Source organism: Hyla sarda, chromosome 10 (genome assembly GCF_029499605.1).
Source record: "Hyla sarda isolate aHylSar1 chromosome 10, aHylSar1.hap1, whole genome shotgun sequence".
Classification (NCBI taxonomy): domain Eukaryota; kingdom Metazoa; phylum Chordata; class Amphibia; order Anura; family Hylidae; genus Hyla; species Hyla sarda.
The window spans coordinates 107,727,771-107,752,178 of NC_079198.1; the positions used below are offsets into that span (position 1 = coordinate 107,727,771).

Below are 24,408 nucleotides of genomic sequence, written 5' to 3' on the forward strand. Positions count from 1 at the left end.
TCCAGATATTGCAAAACTCCAACTATGTGTAATTTGGTAATATATGGTGGTCCACAGTTTGGAGACCACTAAATTCTATGGGTTAAACACACCGGAATGTTTGGTAGTCTCTTAGTCAGCGAAGAGAGTTCTGGCTGAGCAAGAACCCTGCTGCGCCATTCACTTGGGGGACAAATGACCTTTACAGTGATCCCTCAACTTACAATGGCCTCAACATACAATAGTTTCAACATATATTGTTCTTTTCTGGACCATCGTAAGTTGAAACCAGACTCAACATTCAATGCTACAGACAGTCAAGATCTGTGATACCTGTCAATGGCTGGAAGAACTGACCAATCAAAATGGGCATTCGCTGGTAAAACCCCTGTATTACTGAAGCGTATACACTGACTGGTGTCTGGTAGCGCCCCCTACAGTACAGGGAGGTATTACATGTTCTGTACTCTTTACCTGTATTACTGAAGTGTATGCACTGACTGGTGTCTGGTAGCGCCCCCTACAGTACAGGGAGGTATTACATGTTCTGTACACTTTACCTGTTCCAGGGTTAGCTTCTCATTTGGACACCAGGTGAAGGCGACTCCATTACTTTTTTAGGACACTGTGTACTGTACAGGACCCCGAAGAAGTTCCTTTCCTCTACATAGACCAGTGTTTCCCAGGCAGGGTGGCCCCAGCTGTTGCAGAACTACAACTCCCAGCATGCCCGGACAGCCTTTGGCTGTCCGGGCATGCTGGGAGTTGTAGTTTTGCAACAGCTGGAGGCTCCCTGCTTGGGAAACACTGACATAGACAGTGATTTACAGCTCCCAGCAGATCTTTCTTACTTTTATATGTTAGGATTTGCTTTATCTGCATCAGTTATCTACTTATTTTTCTTTAATTCTCACTTTTTCCTATTTTTGGATGACATTTTGGTGCCTTTAGAACCAATTACCAGGTTTCCATAGAGTTCTGGTCTCAACATACAATGGTTTCAACATACAATGGTCGTCCCAGAACCAATTAATATTGTAACTTGAGGGACCACTGTATTCTTGTTGACTTAGTTATCCCCTATCCTGTGAATAGGGGATAACTTCTAATCTTGGGATAAAACATTTTAGTGTCTAATTCATTTAAACACAGAGGGGGAGATTTTTTTTTTTTTTACAACCTGCATAGAGGAAAAGTGATGTGGTTGCCCATAGCAACCAACCAGCTTTTTTCATAATTTTTTTTTAAAGGTTCTGAAAAATAAAAGATGTAATGTGATCGGTTGCTATGAGCAACTGCACCACTTCTCCTCTGCACACGTTATAATAATAATAATAATAATAAATAAAATAAAAAAACTCTCCCCTACAGCCGGGCCTGATTGGTTGCTATGGGCAACTCACCCCAGTGCAAAAGACCGGAGCACCAATCAAATCCCAGCTTGTATTTCTCTAGCTCATTAAAGCTGTCATCTGATTGGTTGCATGTTTGATATCTATGGCGACTGATTCATTCGATAATAAAGAGAAACTACTACTGTACAACTACTACCCCCAGCATTGTAGTCACATGGTGCACAGCGATGACTGTGTATAGGAGGAGGCCCCGCCCCGTCCGCCCCCGGGTATATGAAGCGGAGCCGGGAGATGGAGCAGAGTGTCCCGAGTGACAAGCAGATGGCGGACATGTGTCTCCTGGTGACCGGGCTGCTGTCCCTGTTCCTGCTCGGTGCTCTGCTCCCGGAGCCGGCTGCTGCTGCTGCTTCATGTCCGCCGGATCAGTACCCGGAAACCTCGGGCGGACGAAACGTGTGCTGCGACTTCTGTTCGGAAGGTGAGAGAGTCCATATAGATATATATATATATACTGAGGGGGAGGAGGAGGGGGGTCATATATATATATATATATATATATATACTGAGGGGGAAGAGGGGGGTCCATATAGATATATATATACACTGAGGGGGAGGGGGGGGGCATATAGATATATATATATATATATATACTGAGGGGGAGGAGGAGGGTCCATATATATATATATACTGAGGGGGGGGGGGTCCATATATATATATATATATATATATATATATATATTTACTGAGGGGGAGGAGGAGGGTCCATATATATATATATATATATATATACTGAGGGGGAAGAGGGGGGGCCATATATATATATATATATATATATATATATATATATATATATATATACTGAGGGGGAAGAGGGGGGCATATATATATATATATATATATATACTGCGGAGCAGGAGGGGGGGTCCATATATATATGTATATATATATATATATATATATATATACTGAGGGGTTAAGAGGGGGGTCTATATATATATATATATATATACTGCAGGGGAAGAGGGGGGTTCTTATATATATATATATATATATATATATATATATACTGAGGGGGAAGAGGGGGGGCCATATATATATATATATATATATATATACTGAGGGGGAAGAGGGGGGCCATATATATATATATATATATATACTGAGGGGGAAGAGGGGGGTCCATATATATATACTGAGGGGGGCCATATATATATATATATATATATATATATATGTGCAAAGTCCAGGAATCACAGCACCAATAGGTCTAGGATCTTCATAAGCTGGTTTCTTTATTTACCCCAAAAATACAACGTTTCGGCAACAATAGCCTTTATCAAGGCTTGATAAAGGCTATTGTTGCCGAAACGTTGTATTTTTGGGGTAAATAAAGAAACCAGCTTATGAAGATCCTAGACCTATTGGTGCTGTGATTCCTGGACTTTGCACACATTAACACCAGGCTGGCTGCCTGGGTGTTTCACATGCACGAAGGTTGGTCCCCGGTGCTGTCTCACACCAACCCTTGTGTGTATATATATATATATATATATATATATATATATACTGAGGGGGAAGAGGGGGGGCCATATATATATATATACTGAGGGGGAAGAGGGGGGGTCCATATATATATACTGAGGGGGGCCATATATATATATATATATATATATATACTGAGGGGGAAGAGGGGGGGTCCATATATATATACTGAGGGGGGCCATATATATATATATATATATATATATACTGAGGGGGAAGAGGGGGGGCCATATATATATATATATATATATATATATACTGAGGGGGGCCATATATATATATATATATATATATATATATACTGAGGAGGAAGAGGGGGGGGCCATATATATATATATATATATATACTGAGGGGGAAGAGGGGGGGGGTCCATATATATATATATACTGAGGGGGAAGAGGGGGGTCCATATATATATATACTAAGGGGGAAGAGGGGGGGCATATATATATATATATACACTGAGGGGGGGGGAAGGGGAGTCCTACATATGTATACTACTAGAAGAAAACATATATATATATATATATATATATATATATATATACTGAGGGGGAGGAGGGGGGTAATGTGTGAGGAGTGTGTGTGTTTGTAATAGAACGTTTTCCTGCCACTCATGAAGGGGGTCCTAAAGAGCAGATACAGAATATACATCAGCCGGGCGCTTCTCCCAATCAGGGGATGGATCCAAGATAAATGAAACATCAGCTGCTTTATTAAGACAGAACAACACGTTTCAAATCTTAAACAGACTCTTAAAGGGGTACTCCGGTGGAAAACTTTTTTTTTTTTTTTAAATCAACTGGTCAAAAAGCCGAAAAGTTAAACATATTTGCAAATGACTTCTATAAAAAAAAAATCTTAATCCTTCCAGTACTTATTAGTGGCTGTATACTACCCTGCTTAGGAAACACTGCTATAGACTGTCTGCTTACTCTGCTCTTATGGATTCTATGTAGCTGTCCTTCATCTGTAGGATTCGGAGGACCCAGAGGTTACTGACCCACTACATGCCACTTTATAGCACATAGCGGTGTTATGCTCTTAGCACAACTTTCTCCGGGAGCACAATTTGTCTTACTTGCCATTTACTTTGCCACAGAGAAATGGGTCACCGTTAGTGCTGGGCTATATTCCGGTCCATACCGGATGCCATGTGTTTTTTCTGTGCGATATGAATTTTTCCCTATACCGTGGGCGCAGGACGAAGAACGGAAGCTGTCCCCTCCCCCTGCAAGCGCTGAAAGCCAGTGGGCCGCGGGCGCTGCAGAACTTCTGATTAGACGTTCTGCAGCACCTGCGGCCCACCCCACTGGCTTTCAGCGCTTGCAGGGGGAGGTGACGGCTTGAGTTCTCCAAACAGAAGTCCTGCGCCCGCCGCTCACAACTCATTCATTTCCAGCGCATCGGCTCACAGGAGGAAAAGGAGAGCAACGCCTGCGGGTAACATGATTAGTCCCCCGATGTGGCGACAGCGCATTCGCTGGGAGGGGGGGGGGGGGGGGGGGAGAGCTGGACAGCGCACGCGGGTCATATATGATTAGTTCCCCAGCGCACTGCGGCTGATTCGTTCAAGAAGGGGAGGGGGGGTTATGATGGTAAGGGGGGAAAAAAGTGAAAAAAATAATACCGTCAAATACCGTGGAACCGCCACAAGTTTGAAAAATACTGTGATACACATTTTTGGTCATACCGCCCAGGACTAGTCACCGTCACACTGTGGTGATGTGGACGCCTTTCAGTGTTCATACAAGGGATATAACAACTGGACTCCCTGCTGTTTTTCTTAAAGGGGTACTCCTCTGGAAAACATTTTTTTTTTAATTAACTGGTGCCAGAAATTTAAACAGATTTGTAAATTACTTCTATTTCAAAATCTTAATCCTTCTAGTACTTATCAGCTGCTATATGGTTCACAGGAAGTTCTTTTCTTTTTGAATATCTTTTCTGTCATGACCACAAGTGCTCTCTGCTGACACCTGTCCAGAGCATAATAGGTTTGCTATGGGGATTTGCTCCTGCTCTGGACAGTTCCTGACATGGACAGAGGTGTCAGCAGAGAGCACTGTGGTCAGACAGAAAGGAAATTGAAAAAAAGAAAAGAACTTCCTGTGGACCATATAGCAGCTGATAAGTACTGGAAGGATTAAGATTTTTAAATAGAAGTAATTTACAAATCTATTTAACTTTCTGGCACCAGTTGATAAAAAAAATAAATAAAAATGTTTTCAAGTGGAGTACCCCTTAAACCAAATTTCTCATAGAACATTATGTGACCTATTATAATTCTATAAGACCACGGAGTGTGGAGTCTGATATTGTCGCTGATCTGTGCCCATATTATGGTTATATTCCACCAGCCTTGATCCTTGTACATTTGCATGTACTTTCCCCAGAGATCGGATCAGATTTTTCACCCCATGTGTGGGGAGATGTTTTTTTCACTTTTTTGTAAACCTTACAAATCTACTTGTTTCCGGAGATAAATATAGCCTAAATTACTATTCAGAGATCTGCAGACATTGCAGTTTTCATACATCATGAATGGAAAGAACTTAGAGGGGAAATACCGAAAAAGGAGCGATGAGTACTTTACTGACACACATCTACTACTGCAGGTGTACGCCCATCGCTGTGTCATAACTGTAATGCTGTACGTCCTATCACTGTGCCATAACTGTAATGCTGTACGTCCTATCGCTGTGTCATAACTGTAATGCTGTACGTCCTATCGCTGTGTCATAACTGTAATGCTGTATGCCCATCGCTGTGTCATAACTGTAATGCTGTACGTCCTATCGCTGTGCCATAACTGTAATGCTGTACGTCCTATCGCTGTGTCATAACTGTAATGCTGTACGTCCGCTGTGTCATAACTGTAATGCTGTACGTCCCATCGCTGTGTCATAACTGTAATGCTGTACGTCCTATCGCTGTGTCATAACTGTAATGCTGTACGTCCTATCGCTGTGTCATAACTGTAATGCTGTACGTCCTATCGCTGTGTCATAACTGTAATGCTGTACGTCCTATCGCTGTGTCATAACTGTAATGCTGTGCGTCCTATCACTGTGCCATAACTGTAATGCTGTGCGTCCTATCGCTGTGTCATAACTGTAATGCTGTACGTCCTATCGCTGTGTCATAACTGTAATGCTGTACGTCCGCTGTGTCATAACTGTAATGCTGCACGTCCTATCGCTGTGCCATAACTGTAATGCTGTACGTCCTATCGCTGTGTCATAACTGTAATGCTGAACGTCCTATCGCTGTGTCATAACTGTAATGCTGTACGTCCTATCGCTGTGTCATAACTGTAATGCTGTACGTCCCATCGCTGTGTCATAACTGTAATGCTGTACGTCCTATCGCTGTGTCATAACTGTAATGCTGTACGTCCTATCGCTGTGTCATAACTGTAATGCTGTACGTCCCATCGCTGTGTCATAACTGTAATGCTGTACGTCCTATCGCTGTGTCATAACTGTAATGCTGTATGTCCTATCACTGTCATAACTGTAATGCTGTACGTCCTATCGCTGTGTCATAACTGTAATGCTGTACGTCCTGGTTGTATTCCTTAGTATCATCAGTTTAATGGGGTTCTCTCACCATCACAACCCCTCTCCACGTTCCTTATTAGGCCGGGTTCACACCACGTTTTTGCAATACAGTTCCCGTATACGTTTTCAATCTGAAAACCGCACGGAACCGTATTGGAAACCATATGCCAAACGATGCACCCGGTTGCATCCGTTTTGTATCTTGTACGGTTTTGTCCGTTTTTTTTTTCCCCGTACCCAAAACCGTAGCCTACCACGTTTTTTTTTGTCCGGGCGAAAAACCGTATTAAACCGAATACGTCAATGGGAACCGTACAGAACCGTATGTGCGGACCGTTCCATTCGGTTTGCACATACAGTTTTTTACTTTGCACTGTTTTTTTTCTTGGAATTTCAATCAAACGCGTGAAACTTTATTCACAATGAAGTGAAAAAGTTAAAAATGTATACAGTTTTTTTCTTAACCTCTTAAAAAACGCAGAGTGTACCTGTACGCCCTGCACCCGGTAACAGTATTTAAAACGGGGTCACGCTGCATCATACCGGGTTGGTCCCGGCTGCTAATGATAGCCGGGACCCTCGGCTAATAGCGCGCAGCACAAATCGTTGTGCCGCGCGCTATTTACCCTTCAGACGCTGCGATCAAAGTTGATCGCCACGTCCAAATGAAAGTAAAAGCTTCCCGGCAGCTCAGTCGGGCTGATCGGGACTATCGCGATAAAATTGTGACGTCCCGATCAGCAAGGACGCGAGCGGAGGCCCCCTTAACTTGCTCTGTCACGTCCGATCGGCGTTTGATTGCTCCAATCCTGAGCTAAAGGCTTGAGCAATCGAGCCCCTAGAATGCTGATCCATGCAAAGCTATGGCTTTGCAGGGATCAGCATAGGAGATCAGTGTGTGCAGTGTTATAGGTCCCTATGGGAGCTATAACACTGCAAAACAAAAAGTGAAAAAAAAGTTAACAAAGGTCATTTAACCCCTTGCCTAATAAAAGTAAGAATCACCCCCCTTTTCCCATTAAAGAAAGAAACTGTGTAAATAAAAATAAACATATGTGGTATCGCCGCGTGCGGAAATGTCCGAACTATAAAAATATATTGTTAATTAAACCGCATGGTCAATGGCGTACGCGCAAAAAAAATTCCAAAGTCCAAAATAGCGTATTTTTGGTCACTTTTTATATCATGAAAAAATGAATAAAAAGCGATCAAAAAGTCCGATCAATACAAAAATGGTAGCAATAAAAATGTCAGAACACGCAAAAATGAGTTCTCATACCGCCCCGTACGCGGAAAAATAAAAAAGTTATAGTGGTCAGAAGATGACAATTTTAAACATATACATTTTCCTGCATGTAGTTATGATTTTTTCCAGAAGTGCGACAAAATCAAACCTATATAAGTAGGGGATCAATTTAACCTACAGAATAAAGATAAGGTGTAATTTTTACCGAACTATGCACTGCATAGAAATGGAAGCCCCCAAAAGTTACAAAATGACATTTTTTTTCTTCAATGTTGTCGCACAATTAATTTTTTTTCCCTTTCGCCGTGGATTTTTTGGTAAAATGACTAATGTCACTGCAAAGTAGAATTGGTGGCGCAAAAAATAAGCCATCATATGGAATTTTATGTGCAAAATTGAAAGCGTTATGATTTTTAGAAGGTGTTGAGGAAAAAATAAAAATGCAAAAACAGAAAAACGCTGAGTCCTTAAGGGGTTAAAAAACGGATATCATTTATCACATTGTGTAAATTTTTTTTAACCCTAAATGGGTTAAAATTTGTACACAAGTTTTTATACACTTTAGTCCGGTTTTAAGGAAACCGTTTTTCATCAAAAACCTGTTACGGGAACTGTATTGCAAAAACGTGGTGTGAATGCAGCCTTAGAGCATAGGGATGTCATATTTGGGGGAGCCCCACACTCAGGACCCACTCTTTTAGCTGGAGTAGAGAGCCACTAACAGTTGTATAGGCGGACCTGTGTGTATCATGCGGCCAGCTATTTATTTCATTGGCTGCCTAATGGTGCGTTCACAGGTGCGTATTTTCTGCTGCAGATTTGCTTCAGCAGATTTATCTAGCCATCAAAGTTAATGGGCAGAAAATCTGCAGCAAAAATACGCACGTGTGAACGCACCCTAAGGCTTAGTTTCCGCTTGTTTTTTTTGTCTGACAGTTTTTGGAATACAGCCACTGCAGTTTTTGAGCCAAAGTCAGAAGTGGATCCATAAGGGAGGAGAAGTGTAAGTCCTTCCTTTATATGTCCTATTCCTTTTGATTACATTTCTGGCTTTGGCTCAAAAACTGCACAGTGGGTGTATTCCAAAAACTGTCAGAAAAAAACAAAGTGGAAACTTAGCCTTATGCTTCTTTGCCTCCACCAGGTTGCCCTACTATACATTCAGTCACATACTGCAGTCTATCACCAGACTGTGAATGTTTGACTACAGCAGTGTTTCCCAACCAGGGTGCCTCCAGCTGTTGCAAAACTACAACTCCCAGCATGCCCGGACATCCAACGGCTTTCCTGGCATGCTGGGAGATGTAGTTTTGCAACAGCTGGAGGCACCCTGGTTGGGAAACACTGGACTACAGCCTCTGTCTGATACATAGAAAGCAGGGTGAATGCAGGACATTGGGATTTTAAAGGTAGCTATAACACTGAAAATGCAGTCTGTACTGCAGTCATTATGTTATAGAGTTGGAAGAGCTGAGCAGATTGATATACAGTGGTCCCTAATGCTACAATATTAATTGGTTCCAGGACGACCATTGTATGTTGAAACCATTGTATGTTGAGACCAGAACTCTATGGAAACCTGGTAATTGGTTCTGAAGCCATCAAAATGTCATCCAAAAATAGGAAAAAGTGAAGATTAAAGATAAATAAGTAGATAACTAATACAGATAAAGCGAGTCCTTACATATAAAAGTAATAAAGATCTGCTGGGAGCTGTAATCACTGTCTGTCAGTGTTTCCCAACCAGGGTGCCTCCAGCTGTTGCAGAACTACAACTCCCAGCATGCCCGGACAGCCAAAGGCTGTCCGGGCATGCTGGGAGTTGTAGTTTTGCAACAGCTGGAGGCAACCTCGTTGGGAAACACTGGTCTATGTAAAGGACAGAAGCTTCTTCAGGGTCCTGTACAGAACACGCAATGTCCTAAAAAAAGGTAAAATGGAGCCGCCCTCACCTGACGCCCAAAGGAGCAGCTAACCCTGGCACAGGTAAAGAGTACAGAACATGTAATACCTCCCTGTACTGTAGGGGGCGCTACCAGACACCAGTCAGTGCATACACTTCAGTAATACAGGTAAAGTGTACAGAACATGTAATACCTCCCTGTACTGTAGGGGGCACTACCAGACACCAGTCAGTGCATACACTTCAGTAAGGCTGGGTTCACACTACGTTTTGTCCCATACGGGAGCGCATACGGCAGGAGGGAGCTAAAAGCTTGCGCTCCCGTATGTGACCGTATGCGCTCCCGTATGTCATTCATTTCAATGAGCCGACCGGAGTGAAACGTTCGGTCCGGTCGGCTCATTTTTGCGCCGTATGCGCTTTTACAACTGGACCTAAAACCGTGGTTGACCACAGTTTTAGGTCCGGTTGTAAAAGCGCATACAGCGCAAAAATGAGCCGACCGGACCGAACGTTTCACTCCGGTCGGCTCATTGAAATGAATGACATACGGGAGCGCATACGGTGACATACGGGAGCGCGAGATTTTAGCTCCCTCCTGCCGTATGCGCTCCCGTATGGGACAAAACGTAGTGTGGACCCAGCCTAATACAGGTAAAGTGTACAGAACATGTAATACCTCCCTGTACTGTAGGGGGCGCTACCAGACACCAGTCAGTGCATACACTTCAGTAATACAGGTAAAGTGTACAGAACATGTAATACCTCCCTGTACTGTAGGGGGCGCTACCAGACACCAGTCAGTGCATGCACTTTAGGAATACACAGGTTTTACCAGTGAAATATCCATTCTGATTGGTCGGTTCTTCCAGCCATTGACACGTTTCGCAGATTCCATAGCATTGTATGTTGAGTCTGGTGTCAAGTTACAATGATCCGGAAAAGACCATTGTATGCTGAGGCCATTGTAAGTTGAGGGATCACTGTATAGTTTATGGGGGAAATATTTAGTGTGGCTTGTACAGTAACCCCCCGACATGCGATGGCCCCGACATATGATTAAATCGACATACGATGCTTTTATATGTCGGGGCCATCGCATTAACTGCTATCCGACAGCGCAAAATGCTTAAGCTGCTGTCGGATAGCAGTGTAATGTGCCCCAGCAGGTTCACTTACCTATCCCTGCTGCTCCGGCTCCTCTCCGGGGTCCGGGCCTCGCTTTCCGGCGTCGTTATTACGTAGCTGTGCACGCCGTCCCGACGCACTAACGTAATAACGTCACCAGAAAGCGAGGCCCGGAGTCCTGTGAAGATGCGGAAGACGCCGGAGCAGCGGGACAGCATCGGGAGCCCCTGGGAGACCATCGGGAGCAGTGAGGACGCGGTCCGGAGCGGCGGGGATAGGTGAGTATTTAATGCACTTTTTACATTGCACGGATCCCTCAACATACGATGGATTCGACAAACAATGGGTCGTTTGGAACGAATTACCATCGTACGTTGAGGGACCACTGTAGTTTATTGATCTAAACCTCTGCTCTTTTAGGTTTAGGAATCCAGTGGGCGGCCCTACTCAATTTGAGTGTGCATAGAAATAGCTGTCAATCACTAATTAATAACCCCACTCCTAAACCCAAATAGGATTTAGGCTGCGTTCACACGGCCGTCTAGACCCGCCCTGTTCTTCTCCCGTCAAAACTAAAAATGGACAATAATGCAACCATTTTGCTGGAATCGCAACTAAAACCGCAACCTGACTGTGACATGTGAACTTAGCCTAAGCAGAATATTGATCAAAGTTAAAGGGGTACTCCGGCGCTAAGACATCTTATCCCCCTATCCAAAGGATAGGGGATAAGATGCCTGATCGCGGGGGTCCTGCCGCTGGGGACCCCTGTGATCTTCCACGCCGCACCCCGTTAGAATCAGCCCCCGGAGCGTGTTCGCTCCGGGTCTGATTACTGGCGATCACGGGGACAGAGCATAGTGACGTAACGGCTCCGCCCCCGTGTGACGTCACACTCCGCCCCCTCAATGCAAGCCTATGAATAATAATCATGTAGCTAATGTCTATTCTGAAATTAGGTACCATTATTTACTATTTATTGTTCTCATTTTAGGCCAGGAGATACAAGAAGTATGCACACCCTCAAATAAAGCATCTAAATGTAGAAATTGTGTGGAAAACCGATATAACCCAAAGAATGCCAGAGATCGCTGTCAGCGGTGCACTGTCTGCGACAAAGGTAAGCAATAAATGGAGGACCAAGGAGATGAACCTTTTCTATATGCCATATTCGGGTGACATAGAGGAGGGTCCCACTAAAATTGTTCCCAATAAGCCTGAACATGATTGGGGGGGGGGAATTCATCAAGCCATTTAAACCTTTTTTTTTCCCCCCATATAATTGTCGCATATTTTGTCGCAAGCCACTGCTTGTGACTTTTTAATGTGCCAAACCGTTTATGTTATTCTTCACACCAAACTGTTTGTCTACATTTACCCCTTTTTTTTCTTCCAGTGCTCACAAATTCATCACTTGTGACAAACGCCTATTGTCACATGTTTAGTCGCATCCTCTACTCATTAGTCGCATTTCTACACCATATTGTTTATGGTGCAGAAAAAAAGCTATCCACTGCATCTTTGTAGACAGCAAGCCACCCCCCACCCTCGTTAGTGCCCCTGGTAGTTTCTCACCTGCGGCTGTCCTCTGTCGGGGCTTCCGCTCTGCTGCCCCGTTCCCTCGTCCAAATCATGGCGTCCTATGGAGGAGCATGTGACATACACGTCACTCTGCTTTCTTCATAGCGTTACACTGGGCGCAGTAGAGTGACGTGTGTGTCACATGCTCGTCCATGGAACAACATGATGAAGACGGGAGAACAGGTCAGCGGAGCGGGGCATTTGACTGGAGGACGCCGCACTGCAGGAGGTATCAGGCTTGGTATCGGGGAATCGGCCCTGATAACGATACTAGTATTGGGATCGGGAACTCCCTAGTTGACACGCAGTGTTGGGGGGGGGGGGAGGGGGTGGAGGGGCGTTTGAGCATAAAACAAAACAAACAAAAAGGGGATTTTGATATTCAGGCTGGCGGCAGGCCCCTACCTAGATAGTGTGGAGGCTGCGGGTAACACGCTACACAACTGGATAGGGGAAATATATGTAAAAAAAAATTTCAATAAAGGGAAATTCAAGTAAAAACGCATTTACATGAATAGATGAGACGATCGAAGTTGCGACAACTAAGTGCGACAGTCACAGAAAACGTAAATATAGACAAAATGTAAGTTGTAAAAAATAAAAAAAAGACAGAGAAAAAGAATTGGTGGACACATTATATACCACATGAAACCAGATTCATCAAGGAGCGTACACCTTATGATGAATTTGAACCTGAACAACCAAAAATGAAGCCAAAAAAAAGGGGTAAAAACATACACAGTACAACCATTATTGATGATTTCCCCCCTGATGACTTTTAAAACATTTCATGGAAATATATAGTCATGATCCCCAAATAAGGTAATTGCACCTTCTTGTCTATGTGCTTAACAATTTTAGTACCCTTCTTAGGAATATAAAGATTAATTCTAGCCATGAAAGACCACAACACATAGGGGGAGAGTTATCAAAACCTGTGCAGAGGAAAAGTTGCCCAGTTGCCCATAGCAACCAATCAGATCGCGTCTTTCATTTTTAACAAGGCCTCTGCAAAATGAAAGAAACAATCTGATTGGTTGCTATGGGCAACTGGGCAATTTTTCCTCTGCACAGGTTTTGATAGATCTCCCCCATAGCACTTTGGTGTGTTAGAATTAGAGATGAGCGAACTTACAGTAAATTCGATTCGTCACGAACTTCTCGGCTCGGCAGTTGATGACTTATCCTGCGTAAATTAGTTTAGCTTTCAGGTGCTCCGGTGGGCTGGAAAAGGTGGATACATTCCTAGGAAAGAGTCTCCTAGGACTGTATCCACCTTTTCCAGCCCACTGGAGCACCTGAAAGCTGAACTAATTTATGCAGGAAAAGTCATCAACTGCCGAGCCGAGAAGTTTGTGACGAATCGAATTTACTGTAAGTTCGCTCATCTCTAGTTAGAATATTTAATCTTTCTTCACAATAATACACTAGTACATCCTCATACATCTTTCATCCAATTGAAGTCTACCTTCAGGACGTTGCTTCCTATATGATGCATGCAAGTTTCCTTGTGTAGCTGTCCCTTTAAAAAAAAACTTTTGACATGTTGTATAGACTTTTGGTTGCAGTTTGAACACGTAGACCCCGACCGATGAAAACTTTTCATAAATCTCTAAAACATGTCTAAGGTTTTTTAAAGTGACAGTGCCCATGTAAACAAATAGATAAGCAATTTGACCGTGTAGTAGGAGATGTCGGCGCTGGATAGAGGAACGAGGAGGAGTGCAGCATAAAATCAAGTTGGGTTTATTAGATGCAACGCGTTTCGCTGCGCATGCGCAGCTTCATCAGGCCCTTCCCTATGGGCCTGACCTGCTGATCCCGCACATGGAGCGCCTTCTGCTTTCCTTTTAGATTATCATGTAAACAAATAAGATACTATAGCCTGCCACATGTGCCGCTAAAGGAAATCTGAAACCAATTCGTAGTTGGAAAGAGAACCAAGAAATAAATGGAGAGAAATGGACACCAAGGGTGAAATTATAAATAACTATATATAAATTGCCCAAATTGTCATATAAAAAAAATGCCCCTGTGGAATCAGTGGAGACTGAGTAGACAGTTCCTAAGCAAATACTAGCAGCTTTAAGCCAATGACAAAAGCAGATGACCAGGGGGTTTATGGGGTTGTCCTTGCTGGAGATGTAAATAAATAGATAATATAGTGAGATCACATGATTTCCTTGTCCTCTGATTTGACAGCTGAAGGAAGCATTGAAAAAAAGCCGTGCACCAAAGGGACCGACGCTATTTGTGAATGCCCTGAAGGAAGTACGCCAAAAAATGACCGCAAAACCGCCTGTCGGTGTGACAAAGGAAAAGAGATTGTCAATAACAGTATGTGATTTGTGCATTGTTTTTATACATATGTTTACTCAATAATGATATCTATAAAATGGTTCATTTAGTTTTAACTTGTGGAGTTAGATTTATTATTGCAATGTAAGGCTGGGGTAAAGGCAGTCCACCATACACATTAGATGGTTGGCTGGGACTTAAAGGGGTACTCCTGCTCAGCGTTTGGAACAAACTGTTCTGAACGCTGGTGCCGGGAGCTCGTGGTGGTATAGCCCCGCCCCCTCATGATGTCACAACCAGCCCCCTCACTGCAAGTCTATGGGGGGGCGTGACGTCTGTCACGCCCCCTCCCATAGACTTGCATTGAGGGGGCGGGACGTCATGAGCTCCCGGCTCCAGCATTCAGAACACTGAGCAGCGGAGTACCCCTTTAAAGGAGTTATCCAGTCTGAAAAACTTATCATCAGTGTCAGATCGTGGGGACGAGGGGTCTGACTGCGTCTGACCTGCTCTCTGCATGAACGAAGCTGTGTCGACCGAGGCTCAAAGTTGTGACCCACACATCCCCTCCATGCATCTCTATGGGAAATATAGCGGAGGGAGGGGGTGGGGGATGTTGTGTCAGCTGCAACTTTGTACCTTGGTCGACACAGCTTCATTTATGCAGAGAGCAGGGTACCTGGGCAGGAGATCATGGGGGGTTCTAGTGGTCGGAACTAACCCAGATTGGTGGTGATTGATGGGATTCTGCTGCAAGCAGATTCTGCTCGGAAACTAACTGATAGCAACCAATCAGAGTTTATTTTAAGAAACGAAAGCTGAGCTTTGAATGGGCGCTAGGTGTCCGAGACAAAACTCAGTCACAGTCTTGGTCTATAAAGCTACTTTATAAAGGACAGTTGTCCTCATATTTAAAGCTGGGTGTCAGCTCTTTGTCTATCAGACTGCTGTAAATCACAAGGACATTGTAAATGTTCTCCTTCCAGAATGCCAGCCCTGCAAGTCTGGATATTTTTCAGATAAAGAAAACAGTATCTGTCGCCCATGGACAGAGTAAGTAAAAACTATTTTTCCTACTGTGTTTGTCAGTCCTCCTTTAAGGGGTTATCGAGAATTAGAAAACAGAGCTTTTTTTATTCCTAAAAACAGCAACACTCCTAAGGTTATGTGTGTGGTGTTACAGCTTGGCTCCATTAACTCTAATAGTACTAAGGATCAGGCATATTCAAATCCAACTGTCCGATCCTTCTCTCCTTTGACATCTGCCATTAAAGGGGTACTCCGCCCCTAGACATCTTATCCCCTATCCAAAGGATAGGGGATAAGATGTCTGATCGTGGGGGTCCTGCTGCTGGAAACCCCCACGATCTCTCCTGCAGCGCCCTGTGTCAACTGAACTTCGCTCCATGCCCGATGACGGGCAAGAACCACTCAAGCCCTTACACTAGATCTCCTGAATCATTGCAGTGCCTTACGAGTTTTTTTGTTGCTTTGTTACAGGGGCCGGAGTATCGTGACGTCACACCCCCGCCCCCTCAATATAAGTCTGTGGGAGTGACTGAGATGACATGGGGTGCTGCAGGAGAGATCACGGGGGTTCCCAGCAGCGGCACTTCGGCGATCAGACATCTTATCCCCTATCCTTTGGATAGTGTATAAGATGTCTAGGGGCGGAGTACCCTAAGCCTGAGTTGGGAGGCCCGCATACTGATTGGATGGTTTGCCAGGTGTGTTAAAGTTGTCAGGTCCAGCTGACATTATTCTAAAGTGCATCGCCAACATTACAAACGATCTCAAGCCATGCATAAGAGTAATTTGGAAGATAGAGGGTTTAAGATGCCCCTATGGCCAGTGACAGCTCCATTTTGATCTGTTCCTCCGGCCCAGTGAGCCCTTTGTCTACCCTACAAATGTAAAATATGTTTGCTAATGTTAAAAAAGCTCCCTAAATACTTTCGGTCTCCGCACTACTCATCTGTGCACAGCGCTCTTTTCCAGAGCTGATGGGCTGTCAGTGTGTCAGTTTATTATGGCTGCTTTATTAAGCCCTTTTTGTTTTCATGCTATATTCACTATTCTTACTTAGCGTGTTCTGTCTTTTTATAGCTGCAGCGCTCTGGGTCAAACCATTATGGAGCAAGGATCTGCTGTACGGGATGTGAAATGTACCAAACCCACACCCAGTCTTGTGACTCTCAGAATTCCCACCACGTCTTTGACACCAGCTACTACCAGACCTAAAGGAAAAGCAACCAGTCCTCAGAATGTTACCACTACAAATCCTATCTCCATCAGCGTGACCCCCATGTCTAACAACTCACATTACTGGGGTGAGTTTATACATCACTGTTTCCCAACCAGGGTGCCTCCAGCTGTTTCAAAACTACAACTCCCAGCATGCCCGGACAGCCTTCATCTGTCTGGGCATGCTGAGAGCTGTAGTTTTGAAACAGCTGGAGGCACTCTGGTTGGCAAACACTTTTATACCTTTAAGGGGTACTCAACTGGAAAGCATTTTTTTAAATCAACTGATGCCAGAAAGTTAAACAAATTTGTAAATTACTTCTATTAAAAAATCTTAATCCTTCCAGTACTTATCAGCTGCTGTATACTACAGAGGAAGTTGTCTAGCTCTTTTCCGTCTGACCACAGTGCTCTCTGCTGACACCTCAGTCCATGTCAGCAACTGTCCAGAGCAGGAGATGTTTGCTATGGAGATTTGCTTTTACTCTGAACAGTTCATGACATGGACAGAGGTGTCAGTAGAGAGCACTGTGGTCAGACAGAAAGGAAATTCAAAAAGAAAAGAACTTCCTCTGTAGGATACAGCAGCAGATAAGTACTGTAAGGATTAAGATTTTTAAATAGAAGAAATTTACAAATCTGTTTAACTTTCTGGCACCAGTTGATTTAAAAAAAAATGTTTTCCAGTGGAGTACCCCTTTAACAAAAGTCAAGCCTATTCCTTCTGTATTCATCAAGTCTTGGTTTCCATACAGGGAATTCCAAGGAAAACATGTTGTTTCCTTGTCAAGTCTAGAGAAACCATATATATGTATGTATTTTTTTTTTTTTTTATGTGGGGTTTTCTGCACAGTGGAAAATCCTTGCTTGTCTTTTTGTAGTCTTATTTTTTGTGACACAGTTTTACCTATTGAAAATACCAGCATTCCTGCATTGTTCAAGTTTTACAACCCATCAGGCGCCTATATTCAAAGCATATATAAGGGGAAGTGGCTGAAAAGGAAATACAATTCCATCTCATGCTAAACTTCCCCACAGCTCTCATCCTTTGTTCTAAATGGGGGTTTCCCATCACAAATATTTATCGTACATCAATAGGGTCTGTTCTTTTTGTATGATTTTCCTTTAGTGTATTCTATGGGACTATAAAACCTCTGTAGATAAATCGTTCTTGTAGTATTTGTCAATAATGTAAACTGGATTGAAATGACATGCATAGGTAAGCGTTTATGGTAGTGCACGAAGGCCTTATGGCTATCTATTACAGTGGTCCCTCAAGTTACAAGATTTTATTATAAGTATATTATTACAGTGGTCCCTCAAGTTACAATATTAATTGGTTCCAGGACGACCATTGTATGTTGAAACCATTGTATGTTCAGACCAGAACTCTATGGAAACCTGGTAATTGGTTCTAAATCCCCCAAAATGTCATCCAAAAATAGGAAAAAGTGAGGATTAAAGAAAAATAAGTAGATAGTTAATATAGATAAAGCAAATCCTTACATATAAAAGGAAGAAAGATCTGCTGGGAGCTGTAATCACGGTCTATTTCAGTGTTTTCCAAGCAGGGAGCCTCCAGCTGTTGCAAAACTACAACTCCCAGCATGCCCGGACAGCCAAAGGCTGTCCGGGCATGCAGGGAGTTGTAGTTTTGCAACAGCTGGGGGCATCCTGCTTGGGAAACATTGGTCTATGTAGAGGACAGGAGCTTCTTCAGGGTCCTGTACAGAACACGCAGTGTCCTAAAAAAGTAACATGGAGTCGTCCGCACCTGGTGTCCAAAGGAGCAGGTAAACCTGGTACAGGTAAAGAGTACAGAACATGTAATACCTCCCTGTACTGTAGGGGGCGCTACCAGACACCAATCAGTGCATACGCTTCAGTAATACAGGTGTTTTACCAGTAAATTGCCCGTTCTGATTGGTCAGTTCTTCCGGCCATTGACATGTTTCGCAAATCTGGACTGTCTGTAACTTTGTATGTTGAGTCTGGTTTAAACTTGCAATGGTCCAGAAAAGACCATTGTATGTTGAAACTATTGTATGTTGAGGCCATTGTAAGTTGAGGGATCACTGTACTTGAAACCAGACTTGGACAGTCCAGATCTGAAAAACGTCTTAATAGCTGGAAGAACTGACCAATGAAAATGGGCATTCACTGGTAAAACCCCTGTATTACTGAAGTGTATGCACTGACTGGCTGTCTGGTCGCGCCCCCTACAGTACAGGGAGGTATTACATGTTCTGTACTACTCTTTACCTGTACCAGGGTTATCTGCTCCAGGTGAGGGCGGCTCCATGTTACTTTTTTAGGACACTGTGTTCTGTACAGGACCCTGAAGAAGCTCCTGTCCTCTACATAGACAGTGATTACAGCTCCCAGCAGATCTTTATTACTTTTATATGTAAGGATTTGCTTTATCTGTATTAGTTATCTACTTATGTCTAATCCTCACTTTTTCCTATTTTTGGATGACATTTTGGAACTTCAGAACCAATTACCAGGTTTTCATAGAGTTATGGTCTCAACATACAATGGTTTCTACCTACAATAATAATATAGGGAGCATCCTTCTTAGCTAACCCTGTGCAGACATCATCAGGTGGTGTGGCCCTCTTCTTGTGTGTTCGTTCCATAAAAGCAGATCTATAATACAGCCGTGTGTTAGCATGAAGTAAAACAAAAGGCAGACAGCGCTCCATAGTGTGATACCGCTATTGCACAGAGAAATGAATGTAGCTGGATGTTGCTCTTACCACAGTAGGTTACACTCCACCAAGTGCAACAATGGAACAAGATGTAGAGAAATGAATAAGGTGTCAGCAGCCACTCCTCGTCTCGTCATATACAGTGACCCCTTGACCTACGATAGCCCCGACATACGATAATTTCAACATGCAATGGCCTCTCAGAGGCAGCATCAACATACAATCCTTTTTTATGTCGGGGCCATCGCATAAACGGCTATCCGGCAGCGCAGACTGCTTCAGCTGCCACCGGATAGCCATTTACGGTGCCCTGTGCTGACGATCACTTACCTGTCCTCGGGGCTCCGGCGTGTCCTCTTCGGGATCCTCTGCATCGCCGGCGCTCTCCATCGATGTCATCACGTCGCTGCGCACGCCATCCCGTCATCCAATAGGAGCAGCGTGCGTAGCAACGTGATGGCGGCGACGGAGAGCGCAGATGCCGGGGAAGAAGAGGCCTTGCCAGAGAGTTGGGGACGCGGCGACAGTGATGGACGGCGACATCCCGGCCAGCGGTGACGGTCCAGAGCGGCGGGGACAGGTGAAGTACAACTTTCTCTAACAGTGGACTACAACCTGCGGACCTCCAGATGTTGCAAAACTAAAACACCCAGCATGCCAGACAGCCAACGGCTGTCCGGGCATGCTGGGTGTTGTAGTTTTGCAACATCTGGAGGTCCGCAGGTTGTAGACCACTGTTCTATACTTTACATTGCACGGATCCCTCAACATACGATGGTTTCAACAAACGATGGTCCATTTGGAACGGATTACCATCGTATGTTGAGGGACCACTGTATAGCCAAAATAACAGTAGAACTCCAAGGTGTGGACGGGATACACGATACAGATATGTTCACATGGTGCGATTTGTCCCGATGTATGTATCGACTTGCTTCAATACATGCATCGATATCATATAATAAGGAGCCTCTTATATAAGTTTTTAAGATGTCCAGATAATATACATGTGTCTCTATTTTAGATATTTACTATTTATTCAAACTCGATTTTTTATTATTTACATTTATTTTTATGTTCATTCTCTTTTCATTTTTATTTGTTTATTTTTTATGTTGCCTTTTATACTATATATATTTTTGTTACTATTTATAATTATTGCAACAGTTTTTGATATAATTGTACAACCCTTCAGGTGCTCAACGGCCCTGAAAGGGTTAATGCGCTACACCTATGTGTATATATAGTGTGCTATGAACCCATCTAACCTGATAAATGCCTGATGAAGCAGATGTGCTGTGAAACGCGTTGCATTATGGGTGAATAAACATTTTATCCTACTACCTGGTTGTCGAGCGTCCGTGTATCCCGTCCACACCTTGGTGTGTTACCATGAGGGTTTGCAGGCTTGTTTTGGAATATGAAGTGATATAACATCCTGTTTTATTATTCTAGGGACTCTGTCATTGATCCTGATTGGAGCCGTCCTGCTTGTATTATCTGCCGGAATAATCCTAACGATGATAACACAAATAAATCATAAGAAGAACAACAGAGGATTCATTAGTAAGTATTAAAATGTTCAGTAAGCCTCAATTAACCAAAGTTTTGCTAATATCTGCAACATAATACAATAATAAAATGGTATAATACAATTTTATTAAATTCTTCCAGATTCTCTACCATATGTTTATGGCTAGAAAATCTGATTAAATAGCAGTATGCTCTGTTGGTGGCGCTGGAAAGGAATGTTGTCTGCAGAGCCTCCACTGACCCTCATCATTTAAAGGGGATATCTAATGTTTTACAGATATGAGTATCCTATACTTACCTAGCCCCGGTCCCCTTTATACTGACTAAGCTGTCCATAGTTTTCATGGCATTTTAGCACAGATGGCAATGCAAACTAGGTTGAGGAGCAGGGACTCTTGTTAAAGACAGGAGTCCCCTGTTCTTTTACAGTAAGCAGCAATGCGCTACATATTACTGCTTACTGTCTGGCCCAAAGGAGGTACCGTATATACTCGAGTATAAGCCGAGTTTTTCAGCACGATTTTTCGTGCTGAAAACTCCCCCTCGGCTTTTACTCGAGTGAACTCTCCGCCTGTCAATCCCTTCATCATTGGTCTTCAACCTGCGGACCTCCAGATGTTGCAAAACTACAACTCCCAGCAAGCCCGGACAGCCATCGGCTGGAAGTTAGGGTGAGCTGGTTCATGCGCAACGTCCCTGTGCGTCGTCGTCAAGGCAACGCCACTAGTCCGGGCCCGAAGCGCGGAGAAGAGGCCCCCCCGGTGAAAATGGACAGCCCGCCACGACTAACCCTCCCCACCGGACGGTCCCTGCAGCTCACCCTAACTTCCCGCCGAGGGGAGGTGAGTACAAAACAAAAAGGGGGGGGGGGCTGGATGATGACGAAGGCCGCAGTGGTCTTCAACCTGCGGACCTCCAGAGGTTTCAATACTACAACACCCAGCATGCCCGGACAGCCGATGGATGGCCGGGCATGCTGGGAGTTGTAGTTTTGCAACATCTGGAGGTCCGCAGGTTGAAGACCACTGATGAAGGGATTGACAGGCGGTGATGATGAAGGGGAGGGGGGTGGGATGATGACAAAGGACGCAGTGGTCTTCAACCTCCGGACCTCCAGAAGTTTCAAAACTACAACTCCCAGCATGCCTGGAGAGCCGATGGCTGTCCAGGCATGCTGGGAGTTGTAGTTTTGCAGCATCTGGAGGTCCGCAGGTTGAAGACCACTGATGAAGGGATTGACAGGCGGCGATGATGAATGGGGTCTGGATGATTACATGGGGGGAATGATGTATTTCCCACCCTAGGCTTATAGTCGAGTCAATAACTTTTCCTGGGGTAAAATTAGGGGCCTCGGCTGATATTCGGGTCGGCTTATACTCTAGTATATACGGTAAGTGATGATGCTGAGCATTGCCACTTGCACTAGTTGGTCTGAACACTCTGCACCTGGCCCAGCGAGTGTAGGACTGAAGCCGAATTAAACCAGTGGTTAATTTGCAGTGAATCCTCCATAAACAAATTTCTTGGGATCTGTTCATCTATGCAGTGTTTTCATTATTATAACCTAAATAGGCTAAATATAAAATGGTTATAAGAACTATTGCAGGATTATGCAGTTTTTTATTAACCCTAACAATTCTGTCTTGTCAGGAGGAGAGAGGTTCAGAGTTCCTATACAAGAGGAGAGCACAAGTTCTGACTCCAGTCTTCCCAAGGAGTGTCCGGCATGACGGGCGGCTTAGAACGGACTGCAGTTTTATGAAGCTGCCTTTACTCACTGGTATCCAGTGGCTTTTATTCTCTACAGCCGATGCCAGTGTGGGACTGTGACAAGGCTGGTGCTGGCTGTAGACTTTCTGCTGAAAACCTTTTTATTTTAAAAGTGCATTTTCAGAGATTTAACCAGACTTTTTTTTTATTATATCTCATCAAATTCTGCTAAGAGCTGGTTTAATTAAACATTTTTATGCTGATTTTTGCATATTTTTTTATGACAGATGGGCCTTTTATTTTTGTATAATTCTATGTACATACTTGTAATAAAAACTGGGAACATTTTCCTTTTTCTAAATATTTTTAGTATTTCATTTTAATACATTGTGGACGTAAAATAAACATTTTAACCACTTTTTCCCACCTATTATGCCTATTATGTTATATAATATATGATGTTTGCTGATTTTCTTTTCAGGGTGAGTACTATGACTTATGATTTATCATGATGCTATTCTTTCTTTTATTACATTATAAGGCTAGGTTTCCACTTGGTTTTTTTTGTACTCCTAAAAAAACGCCAGCAAAAACGCCAGAAAAACTGCCACAGGTTTTTCCTGAGTTTTGGCAGTTTTTCTGGTGTTTTTTCTGGCGTTTTCCCTGGTGTGTGGAAACAGCCAAATTTGTCCCCTGTTGCAGTTTTCTCACTGCCTTCTGGGTACCACTCTGTGGGTCGGATGCTGAGCGCCCGGTCCACAGAGTGTAAGGAGATGAGGAGTGATGTACAGCATCACTACTCACCTCCCTGGCCGTATAGTATACAGGGGGGCATAGTGTACCCGTGTATACTATACAGGAGCCGGGAATCCTGTCACCAGACTGACAGGATTCCCTGCTCCTATAGCCCCTTTGGGCAGTATACAGAATATACAGCTATCTATAGATAGCTGTATATAGTGTATACAGAAGACAAGGTCCACTTACCTTCCTCGTTTCTGTCACCGCCGGTCCGTGTAGCTCCGTCCCCTAGTGATGACGTCAGTAGGGGCGGAGCTACAGACGGGATTCAGGCTAGTCTGAAGCTCTGTTCACATTGTCTGTTTTAGATAATGGGAACAGACCCTTCTGCCAGTGTCTACCCAGACAGGGAGACTCCAGCTGTTGCTAAACTACAACTCCCAGCATGCCCAGAGAGCCAAAGGCTGTCTGGGTATGCTGGGAGTTGTAGTTTTGCACCAATTGGAGGCTCACTGTTTAGGTAGACATTGCATTATGGGCGCTCTCCCCTGCAGAGAGTGCAAAAAATGTCCTAACCCATTTTTTTGTGTTTTTTTTTCTCATTTCAGATCCATGTATGCAGAGGATTACGACGGATTCGATGGATTACGATGGATGAACTTTTATTTTTTTTATTTTAATAAAATGGTTAACGAGGGCTGTGGGGGGGGGGGTGTTTTGTAAAATAAAATAATTTTTCCAATGAGTTGTGTCTTTTTTTTTTATTGAATATTCAGGCTTAGTAATGGAGGCTGTCTAATAGACCATATCCATTACTAAGCCGGGGCTTAGCGTTAGCCCCAAAAACACCCGGGGATCCAGGGGTGCCGGGTG

General features: G+C 43.7%; 1 protein-coding gene across 1 annotated transcript; it reads left to right on the forward strand.

Moving 5' to 3' along the window:
• Nucleotides 1–1,467: 1,467 nt before the first annotated feature.
• TNFRSF4 (TNF receptor superfamily member 4) lies at nucleotides 1,468–23,183 on the forward strand. The gene is given in 9 exon segments (XM_056543089.1): nucleotides 1,468–1,812; nucleotides 5,389–5,474; nucleotides 5,477–5,495; nucleotides 11,712–11,837; nucleotides 14,501–14,635; nucleotides 15,583–15,649; nucleotides 16,703–16,926; nucleotides 21,007–21,117; nucleotides 22,735–23,183. Coding segments are annotated over 9 exon segments (1,053 nt in total). The 5' UTR covers nucleotides 1,468–1,607; the 3' UTR covers nucleotides 22,815–23,183.
• Nucleotides 23,184–24,408: the final 1,225 nt, after the last annotated feature.